Consider the following 12,500-nt stretch of genomic DNA (forward strand, 5'->3'; position numbering starts at 1 on the left):
GTGAGCTTTAGACGATAACGTTTTCAAGCGTTAAAAATGACGCTTGAAAATATTACGAACGTGAAACGTAAAGAAATCCAATATCCAGTTTAACGATAATAAAACTATGAAGAATCATGTCGATGGAAAACTGGTCCACCTGTTTGCTTTGATTTGCGGTGTTACCGAACGTGTTCATAGGTATTACAAATATTAAATAATCACGTTTAAACGAACTTTCGCCATTTCTTTCCTTCCCCTCCCTAGCCCCTCCCCCCCGCCACCCCTGTAAAGTTTACAGAGTACGAGTTTTTTTAATCGGTATGACGTACGTGTGTGTGTGTGTGTGTGTGTGAGTTGTAGGTAAATGTGAATTTCGATTGGAATTTATTATTATTTTTTTTTTTTTTTTTTTTTTTTTTTTTTTTTATTTCTTTCCCTACGTCGAACGAAATTTCTTTTCGCTTTATCTTCGTAATTTATATTCGAAAATATCATATGTAAGAAAATATTATGCGTTAATTTGAGAGAAGATCGAAAGAATGAAAGATAGAAAGAATTTTTAAGGTTCAATTGGCACGTACGTGTGATACGTATGTCAGATATGTAATCAATTAACCCAAAATTTAACGCGAAATTTAACGTGTATCTTTTCATATTGATAACATTCGACGTTAATGTGAAATATTATTGTAATACATATATATATATATATTATTATTATATATACATATATATATATATTTATATTGTAATACATATATATATATATATATATATATATATATATATGTATATATATAATTAATAAAATAATAAAGTAAATAAAAATTAATATAATAAAATATATAATTAATAAGTAAATAAAATAAATAAATAAAATTACGAACATACGTATTCGTACTTATTACATGGAATTTAAATTTATTATATAATATAAATTTATATGTATTAATATGCCATTTAAAAAAATTATATACCACTTATAAAATAATAAAATTAATTATAAAATTAATTTTATAGCAAGCGAACGCTATCATTGTCATTTCTAAGAAAAGTCACGATTGTTATTTATCATATCGATTGTTATTACGTATTCTATCTCCTATCGGATGCTATATTTTTTGAAAGAAAGAAAAAAAGAAAAAAAAAGAAAAAAGAAAAAAAAAAGAAAAAGAATGAGAATAAAAATTTCCATAAAATTTATAATAATATCTTTAGACAGATTTGTTCAAATTATCTCTAATCATTTCATACAACGTCAATGGAATAATAATAATAAGGATAATAATAATAATAAAAAAGAAAAGGAAAAAGATCAATGCTTTGCTATTTTTACGTCAATATCCGAGAATGATTGATATTAATTTTCAAGCGTTTCGTATCGAGAGATATACGTACGTATCGCGTAAGCGAAGATAAAAGTGAAATAATTCTTTCTATAGAAGGGAAAGAAATAAAGAGAGAGAGAGAGAGAGAGAGAGAGAGAGAGAGAGAGAAAATAGAGTAAAGAAACGGAGAGGAAAAATTCAATGGTTTCGTAACGAGGTCAAAAAAAAAAAAATAGTAAGAAAAAAAAAGAAATAACCTTGACCTAATGGAATATATCTAAACATAATAGATCGGTGTCGACGATCTCATACCAGTTTATATTTATATTTATATTTTATTTTTATATATATTTATATATATATTTTATATTTATATTTATATTTTATTTTTATATATATTTATATATATATTCTATATTTATATTTATATATATATATATATATACACATATATATATATATATATATATATATATATATATATATAAATACAAATGTTAACATTCAAATAAGATATTATACTAATTAGTTGCTTTATTCATTTCAACATTTTATTATTACAAAATATCATAATGTATTTTGACCTTTCTCTTTTATTTCACAAAAGATATGAATCATTTTAAATGTTGACCTTGTTCTACCACTACCATTTATACTTTTACCATCTTCATTAGCATCAACTCCGAGCAAAGAGATATTTTTCTTTATGCCAATGTTCATGGCAAAGTCAATAAAATTGTAGCCATTTTTGATAATAAAATTTATATTTAATAGAAGATTAAAGGATAGTATTAAAGATATTTTATTTTATATTATGGATGGCCAATTAACGAACCTATCTCGATGTCCTTGCGAATATACAATCGTTTAACTTTTTATATTTCATTTTCGTTGCCATTGTCGTTGATTATTTATGAAGAGGAACAAGAAGAAAAGGAAAAAAAAGGTGAATAAATAACAAGCAAAAAAAAAGAAAAAAAAAAGAAAAAAAAATAAAGGATGTCTGTTGTAAAGCTCACATATAACATGAAGAAGTCTGTCTATCTCGTTAATTCTAAGCCCTCTGGCATGATAGTCGTCTACCTTGACTCTTGGACCTTGACATTGGAACTTTCGTATATTTATATATATATATATATATATATATCTTAATATACACAACAGACCGGTTTCTTCTAATTCTTCTTCACTGATTTAAATTTATTATATACGTTAACTAGCAAATTTTCATGCTCCATCCCTTTTTTATATCTTTCATTCTTCTTTTTTTATTTTTTTTTATTTTTTTTTTTCTTAGAATTTCTTTGATAATTAAAGATAAAAAGAGAGAAAGAAAGAGAAAGAAAGAGAGAGCTAGAGAGAGAGAGAAAGAGAGAGAGAGAGAGAGGAAGGTCTTGTTTTTTCGTGTCTTCTCTTAATTCGATATAAAATCTCGAACTAAGTTCTAACTTCAATTACATCAATATATTTATCATTTTTTTTTTTTTTTACGTACGTTTAAATATCGCTTATATATAAAATAATAATGAAGGTCATTCCTTTTTCTACGTATTTGTTTTCCCCCCTTTTTTTTCTTTTTTTTTTTTCTCTCTTCTCTTTCGTCTTTCTCTCTTCTTCTTCCTTTTTTTTCTTTTCCTTCAATTGTTTTTTTTCTCCCTCTCGTTTTTACAGGGGCAGCTGTGGCCTTCGGCGTCCTTCTGATCGTTATTGCAGCAATTTTAGCGGCTCTATTTCCTCAGTTGATAAATATCATCGTGAACAAGCAGATCGCATTGAAGGACGGTGGAAGGACTTATGGCTGGTGGAAAGCACCGCCTGTTATACCACGTTTGCACGTCTACATTTATAACGTCACGAATGCCGATGAATTCTTGAACAACGGCGAGAAACCAGTGTTAGACGAGCTCGGACCGTACGTTTATTCGCAGCGCTGGGAGAAAGTTGAGATAAAGTTCAACGAAAATGATACGGTCAGCTATAAAATTCGAAAGCAATACGTTTTTACGCCGGTAAGTCGATTTATAAAGATTTCTTTTCTTTTTCTCTATCCTTCCTTTTGCTTTTTTGTATTTTTGTATTTTTTTTATCTTCTCTTTCCTTTTCTTTTTCACTTTTTTTCTCTTTCTTTCTCCCCACCCCCCCCCCGCCACCCCCCACCTCCAAACGTCCGCCCGTCCCGCTCCCAACCCCCTCACTCATTTGTTCGTTCTTACGTATCACAGAAATTTGTCGAATATTTCAATGAACAACAATTGATATACTATGATATTATTCGTATAATATTTAATTTATATTTAATTTATATTTAATTTATATTTAATTTATATTTAATTTATATTTAACGTGTATTTCATTTTGAACGAAGATGAAAAATTTTATTGCCGTGAAGTATATAAAAGAGAGAAGGAATAAGGAATGAAAAGAAAAATGTATGAGTACCGATAACATTCGACGGAAATACGAATCGAGATAATATCTGTCGGTTTACGGAGATTTTTCTAATTAATAATTAATTTGATAACGAGACGATTTGAAATCTGTTGTCAACGGCAAAGTACCTCTTTTCGTATTATTATTTAACTAAAGCTCTCTCGTGCATTCACTTTCCGACGTTTGATCTTTCGATCTACGTAAATATTAAAGACGGAATAAATACAAAAGTCATATTGACTTTTCTTCTACTTCTTCTTCTTCTTCTTTTTCTTCGAAAAAAAAAAGAGAGAAAAAAAAATCAAGAAGAAGAAAAGAATTGATTCTCTTTGCGCATCGTGAATTAATATCATTATATGAATATTTATAATTGAACGTTCATCTTGAATGTGGAAAATACAAGAAGGAAGAAGTAGAAGAAGAAGAAGAAGAAGAAGAAGAAGAAGAAGAAGAGGAAGAAGAAGAAAAAAAAATCAGAATAAACGAACTTAAACTTTATATTTCTTGGAAAGATCATGCGAGTCGTCACCGTTCCGTCATTGACGACGAACCGGAATCTGTGGTTTTAATTAATCACCGAGTCTTACTTTCTTCTCTCTCTCTCTCTCTCTCTCTCTCTCTCTCTCTCTCTCTCTTTTCCTTTTATTTTATTTATTTCTTTTTTTGTTTCTTTACCACATCTCATCGTCCTTTTGAACGACGGACCTTATGACCTTAGACATCGTGGAACGTATCGTACGATTTCTCTTCCTTCAAACGAAACTTCATCTTTTGTCTTCTTGAAAATGATCAAAGCGCAGATTATTATTTTTAGAAGATTTATAGAATCGTAAAAGTCATTATATAATTGCCACTTGAAAGATCAATATCTACATACTTGAATATTATTTCTGCTACTTGAAACTGATAATATCTAACAGTATTAATGATATATTCTTAACGATATGTTCGATCACATTATATATAATTGCAAATAATATGTTTATGATAGTAATTTTGATTTTTGATTTAATTTTGTTTTTCTTTTTTTTTTTTTTTTCAATTACATACCCACGTAATAGTAGATATAAATCAATTTATCATTCAATTCTTTTCACATTTTATTAAATTACAATTAATATATATATATAAATGTAGCTATACTTACGTTTAAGAATTGAAAAGAATTTGCGTTAGTTTACTTTATTTTATAATAACTGCACAGTTACGTTATCATAAATACCGGTAATAAACATATCAGTGTATTACATACGACATAGAAAATAATTAAATAATAATCGTTCTAATGGAATTTACGATTTATAATGTCGAAAACATTTCGTCATTATATTATCGATCGTAATATTTTTCATTTATAATTATTCCATTTCTAACATGTAAGAGTTTTTTTTTTTTTTTTTTTTTTTTTTTTTTTTTTTTTTTTTTCAATATAACGAACGTTGTAAGAAACTTAAAAGAAGGTCTATGAAACCATGCGAAGGTAACATGCATAATAAACGTTCAAGAAACTTTCACCAATGACGAAGGTGATAACTCTATACGAGTTTACCTGTGAAGTAATTGCGATTGAAATTTATATATGTATCTGAAAGTATATCGTTGATTTTCATTGATCATGCTAGTTTCGAAAATATTCGAGAAAAAAGGAAAACAAAACAAAACAAAACAAAAAAATTACGTAACTTTTATGGTAATAACTTCGAGTTTCTTTCCTCTTTTCTTCTTTTTCTTTAGTTTTTCTTTTTTTTTTTTTCCTTCTAATTACACACGCACGTAAGAATAGATATGATAATAATAATAATAATAATAATAATAATAATAATAATAATAATAATAATAATAATAATTATAATAATAATAATAATAATAATTTATTATTTAATTTTTCTCATGTTTCATTAAATTATTATTGAAATCAATTAGAATTCCAATAGATTATACCTTCTAGTTATATAGTAGATAGTTATATAGTAGAAGAAAAGAATCTTGAAATGCAATACCGATCGTGTCGCGGGATCAAGGACGTGACGAAAGATTATTATTTGCAAGAATCAACAAAATGGCGATATAAGAAGGAGGAGGAGAAGGAGAAGGAGGAGGAGAAGGAGAAGGAGGAGAAAAATAAACATAAAAGTGTATAATTGATTTTTAAACGTTCGTGGATTCGGATTTATGAATGTTATATTGATTAGCAATGAATATGTTGCATAAATTTTCTTCCTTTTTTTCTCCCCTTTTTTTCTTTTTTTTTTTTTTATTTCGTTTTTATTTTGCGATCGAAAAAAATACGACGACAAACGAGAACAGAAAAAAAAAAAATATATATATATATATATATATATATATATATATAAATAAATACGCGTTCTTCTTTTGTTATTTGTCTTTTTTTGTTTCTTTTTTTTTTTTTTCTTTTGTTTCGTTTTTATTTTGCGATCGAAAAAAATACGACGATAAACGAGAATAGAAAAAAAAAAAATATATATATATATAAATAAGTACGCGTTTTTCTTTTGTTATTTGTCTTTTTTTGTTTCTTTTTTCTTTTTTTTTGTATTTTTTTTCTTTGTTTTTACGATCATTTCGAAAACGTCGACTTTTTCTATATTTTCCACGAGTACGAAACGAGACGTCGATATTTTCACGATACGAAAGAAATTCTCTAAAAACCTTTTAACTCTTTTGACTCGCGTTATATCCTTTTACTTAAGAAAAGTTGAAGAATAAATTTTCAAGATATCTATCAGTAAATATGTACACACACACATAGACACACACACACATGCACATATATATATACATAGAGAGAGAGAGAGAGAGAGAGATACGTACGATATATTTGCATTTACATTACACATTACAGATTTCCATGTGCGGACAGATTTCCATTCTCGTTTCATAAAAGATGTTGTTTCATTTTTTCAAGCGTGTTTTATTAAAAATGGGTAAAACCAAAAAAAAGAAAAAAAAAAAAAAGAAAAAGAAATAGAAAAAAAGAAGAAGAAGAAGAAGAAAGAAAGAAAGAAAAGGTCGTGACATTCGTGATATAATATGACTCATAAGAGTATTCGATTTACATCGAAATGTGAATAAATCTCGATTCCTCCTTGATACTCTCTTATTAAACATTTATTTCTTTGTTAATTGATCCCTTTTTCTCGATCGAAGAACGACGAATCAATGAGAGTTATCATAGATCTATAAATGACGGGAATAATGAGAAAGAAAAAGAAAAAAGAAGAGAAAAAAAAGAAAGAAGAAAAAAGAAAAAAAAAGAAGAAGAAGAAGAAGAAAAAGAGTAAAAAAAAAAAAAAACAACAGATACGGATGATAGTATCGATATTGAATTTTTCATCTTAATGATTTTTCATCGTTCAAACGAATATATAATATTGCGATATAATAAAATGAAATCCAATGAATTTTCCAATAGATAATAATGAAATATGTGATTAATTCAGACAAGATATCTTCTCGATGTTAATAATTCAATACTGCACGTAATATGTCATGCATCAGCACGGGAAATAACTATTTGTATTGTCAAGATAATCACTAATGAAGGAATAGGACATTGATGTAAATTTATATTTCTCATAGATAGTATTTGTTTTTTTTATTTTTTCTTTTTTTTTTTTCCTCCCCTCCCGACATTTTCCCCATTGTCCTCTTTTTATGCAAATTTTCTTCACATTTCCTTTTTTTTCCTTTTCTTTCTTTTTTTTTTTCTCGTCTTTCTTCGTTCTATCTTTCCTTCTTTCTATCAAAGATTGATATTCTCTTCGTAGTACGACACAAAGGACATTTTTATTTATTTCTCTATTTCATAGTTTTTATTCATTTCGTGAATAATATTTTTATGAATTCTTTTCTTCTCTTTTCTTTTTCATTATCACGATAAATTAATCATTTATATTATTCACATAGACCATATGAGAATACAAATATGAAATAGATTATAAATTGTTAATAAAATTTTGTCGATAAATAATTAATTCGTAAAATCTAATCTAATAATTTCTATAGAGATTATAAATAAAATGTACGTAAGATAAATGTTTGTAAATTTTTTTTTTGTTTTTTTTTTTTCATTTAATAGGAATTATCATCGGGCTCTGACGATGATCTCGTCGTCGTACCAAATGTTCCAATGTTATCGGCAACGAGTCAATCAAAGTACGCGGCACGTTTCCTGAGACTCGCAATGGCCTCGATTATGGACATATTAAAGATAAAACCATTCGTCGAGGTGTCAGTCGAACAATTACTTTGGGGATATGAGGATCCACTTTTAAAATTGGCCAAAGACGTTGTACCGAAGGAACAAAAGTTACCGTACGATCAATTTGGTTTATTGTATGGAAAGAATGGCACACAACCTGATTGGTATACTATTTTTACGGGTGATAATGATGTGACGAAATACGGTATAATGGAAAAATGGAACGGTAAGGAGACATTAGGCCATTGGTCGAGCCCAAGTTGCGACAGTATAATGGGTACCGATGGTAGTATCTTTCCACCTCACATAACAAAGGATACCGTTCTTAAGATATTCGACAAGGATCTTTGCCGAGCCTTACCTTTGGTGTTTCAGGTAAAAAACCCACCCAAAAAAAAAAAAAAAAAATAAAAAGAAGAAAAAAAATTAAAAAAAGATAAAGACAATTTTTCTTTTTTTTTTTTTCTTTTTTTTTTTCTTTTTTTTTCAGAACGACTAAATCTTTTACTTCTTTATTATTATTATTATTATTATTAAATATTTCTTTTTTTTTCTTTTTTTTTTTTCTTTCAATTCGGTGTCAGGAGTGAAGCAATTTCTTTCCTTTTTTTTTTTTTTTCCAATTAACTAAATTTGATTATTCAATGATTAAACGTAAAATAAAGCAATTAATTTTGAAGGAACGAGTGATACCATGAGAAAGTGGTCTTTCTCACATGAAACAATAACAGAGAAATCTTGTATAGGTTCTCTCTCTTTCTTTCTTTCTTTCTTGTTCCTTTGGAATTACTAATGATCGGATTTCCTTTCTCTTTTTTTTTTTTTTTTTTTTTTTTTTTTAATAGAAAGAAGTGACGACTTCCGGGGGAGTTCCTGGATACAGATTTACGCCACCAACGAATGTCTTTGCCTCACCTGACAAAGTACATTCTCAACAATGTTTCTGTCCTGCCGGTCCACCATGTGCACCTGAGGGAACATTCAATGTTTCAGTCTGTCAATACGACTCACCCGTACTACTTAGCTTTCCACACTTTTATATGGGTAAATTATTCTTCTTTATATATCTTGACATTTTCTTTTCCTTTTTTTCTCTTACTTACCATTACTTAGTTTAAAATTTTTTTTTTTTTTTTTTTTGCAAAAAATGAAGGAGAATTCGTTTTCGTATATCCATAACGATAAGAAAAATTATACATTTTATAAATTTTATTTGAAAAGAATTTGAAAATAAAAAAGAAAAAAGAGAGAAAAAAAAACAATATTATATGTGCCCATAATTATGAAAGTGATCTAAACCATATATATGTATATATATATATTTTTTTTTTCTTTTTTGTTTCGAGATATTTAAAGGGATTACATTTGAATAAATTAAGAGAATATATTTATATCATTTAACATTTTAATATGAAATTTGATTATTTTTGATTAATGAAAATTTAATTTATAAAAGTGAAATTTTTTACTCTAATCTCATACGAATATTAAAGTTTCAATTCACTTAGAATACTTTTATAATTATTGGCACGCATGTAATAATTATGAAAGAGAAACAGAGAGAGAGAGAGAGAGAGAGAGAGAGAGAGAGAGTTTTTGGATAAATTTAATATTACTTGTACTTGAGTATTACGATTAGATAGTATCGAATTTATCGAGAAAAATATAATTGATTAGGAGCAATACAAGTCTAATAATAATTATGGTAAATAAAGTTCATTGAAATTTTCCTGATCGAATACCAATAGAATTCATCGATCCATCGATCCATCCATACATCCATAGATCCATCCATTCATCCATCCATCGATCGATCGATCGATCCTACGTGTTCTATTATCTAGCTAGGGAAAAAGTGAAAGTTTATATGCGTATTACGAGGTGCGTTCGAAAGCTCATGCTATTTCGTAAGTCATCGTCTTGTCTATTTCACTTCCGGTTTCGCGAAACATTACCCATGAGACCTATTTCTATTTTCTCTCTCTCTCTCTCTCTCTCTCTCTGTCTTTTCCCTTTTGTCGTTGTGTTGTTCCCCGTTTCAACAATAACTACTCGATTCGACGAAGCATCGTGAGACTCGTGACCGCGATACTCCCACGGAATTACACCACGAGTAGGTATCGTTTTTTCTTTTTTTTTTTTTTTGTTTCGTGAGAAGAAGAGGAAGAGAAGAAAAAGAACAAAAAACAAAATGAGGGAAAGGAGATAGAAACGATGACTATTGCACGACGACGATGACGACGATGACGATGATAGGAATTGTCAACGACTCGACGAATCTTTGAATTTTCCTTTTACTTTCGAATCGAATCTAATTGTCACTATGCAAACGATACAAGAGAGAGAGAGAGAGAGAGAGAGAGAGGAGGAGGAGGAGGGCGATGGGAGGGAGGGTGGGGGATAAAAGGAAAGGGAACGGTGAAAGATCGAGCTCACTTATGATCTATAGGAATGATATTTCGACAGAAAACGAATTCCTCTTATTAGTACTATTACTACTATTACTATTATTACTATTATTATTATTATTATTATTATTATTATTATTATTATTATTATTATTATTATTATTATTATTATTACTATTATTATTATTATTATTATTATTATTATTATTATTATTATTATTATTATTATTATTATTATTATTATTATTATTATTACTACTTTTCATTACCCATATCTTCCCTATTACATCTCCCACAATATATGTCAATCGTTAGATATTTAATAGAATATATTTGTTTAACGATAATAATTTATTAAACGATAATTTCATTCAATTGGATTATTATCCTTGGATAAATTATTCACGTATTACTTTATTATTATATTTATAATTACGTTGATATTTACAATGTAAATATTTAAAACGTAATTAATAACTTGTATTATTAAAATATGAGTATAATTTATTTTATTTGTTTGTGAAGTATATCGAATTTTTTTGAAATATTTTAATTTTTTAAATATTTCGATAGAATTATTTTCTATTAAAAGAAAATTTCTAATAAATAGAGAAGGTGGCGGAGGGGATAGTGGCGATTGGAGGGGGGGGGGGAAAGGGATACGTGAATTAGAATTAATTCTCGTTGTTAGATTTTTGTCGAGTTTTCTTGTTAATTTGTCATTCCTATTTTTTTTTCTCCTCCTTCCTTCCTTCCTTTTTTTTTTCTCTTTGTCTGCTTCCTCTTTCTCTCTCTCTCTTTTTTCTCTCTCCCTTTTCATCGACGTTAACAATGGTAATCTATTTTTTTATTTGTTTTTTTTTTTTTTTTTTTTTTTTATTTTCTCTCCAGCCGATCCTGCATTGAGAGAAGCCGTGATAGGTGTGTCGCCAGCTGAACAGGAAAAGCATGAGCTCTATATCGACGTTCAACCAATGATGGGCACGGCCCTTAGGGCTCGAGCAAGGATGCAAATAAACCTTGCCGTGAGCCAGGTGCGGGATATCAAACAAGTTGCCTCCTTCCCCGACATCATTTTCCCAATCATGTGGTTCGATGATGTAAGTTATTATGTATACACTCCGTATATGTATATATATATATATATATATATATATATATATATATGTATGTATATGTATGTATGTAACATCAGCAACATCAACATCAACAATAACAGCAAGAGCAATAGTAATAGTTTCTGCATTTTATGTGCATTATACTATCCCATGTTACATCCTATTACACCATATTGCTTTTTATTTATGTTTCGTTTTTCTTTTTTCTTTTTTTCTCAACGATCGACAACTAAACACATTCATTTATCTTTCTTTCTAAAAGAAGCTTCCTTGTGTTAATCGTTACCTTTGTCATTATTGTTGTTGCTGTTGTTGTTGTTGTTGTTGTAGTAGTTGTAATTATTATTGTCTAGATCTTCGAACGTTCCCACTTTTGCATAATGTAAATCGATTTTAAATCATCCCTTTCTCGTTTGTTTTATCGCTACGTGCGATACTTACTTAATCATTTATTCACGATATTTCATGCAAATAATCGAATAAAATCTTTCCGATTGATTGAAAAATGATAATAAATTGATCGATCGAGGTATTTCTTTTTTTTATTATTTTTTTTTTTCCTTTTTCTTTCTCTCTCTCTCTCTCTCTTTCTCTCTCTCTCTCTCTCTCTCTCTCTCTCTCTCTCTCTCTCTCTCTCTCTCTCTTATCAATCAAAATCAATCAATCAATCGAATTTCAATGTATCGCGTTTTCATTCATATTTCATTCGAATAATATCTCTCATACGTCAAAATTAATAGCAATTTGAATTTTTACGATACAATTCCATGCAATGACTCGTTTTACGTATCGAGCAACGTATTTCTTTCTCATTTATGGCTGTTACAATGCAAACAATAAACATTAGGAATGGTTTACTAATGTTACAGTGTATTTATTTGAGAAACATTCCGATGATCGCTCCACGTAAAACTATAGAAAGAGACAGCAATAATCGCGACGCGTTGCAATGTTTATGGTTTTTTTTTTCTTCTTCTTTTTTCTTTTTCTTTTTTTTTGTTTTCGAAAGAAT

The 12,500-nt window shown here is 28.3% G+C and overlaps 1 protein-coding gene across 1 annotated transcript in view; it reads left to right on the forward strand.

The window, feature by feature from the left end:
* The window catches only part of emp (epithelial membrane protein), a 37,976-nt gene that overhangs the window by 23,295 nt on the left and 2,181 nt on the right, over positions 1-12,500 (forward strand). Inside the window, exons 3-6 of the mRNA XM_035868473.2 lie at positions 2,982-3,319; positions 7,840-8,337; positions 8,808-9,006; positions 11,262-11,470. Of these exons, the coding sequence (XP_035724366.1) occupies positions 2,982-3,319; positions 7,840-8,337; positions 8,808-9,006; positions 11,262-11,470 (1,244 nt within the window). The remainder of the gene's footprint in view (positions 1-2,981; positions 3,320-7,839; positions 8,338-8,807; positions 9,007-11,261; positions 11,471-12,500) is intronic.

Source organism: Vespa mandarinia, chromosome 22 (genome assembly GCF_050613455.1).
Source record: "Vespa mandarinia isolate Hongniang chromosome 22, ASM5061345v1, whole genome shotgun sequence".
NCBI classification, from domain to species: Eukaryota; Metazoa; Arthropoda; class Insecta; order Hymenoptera; family Vespidae; genus Vespa; species Vespa mandarinia.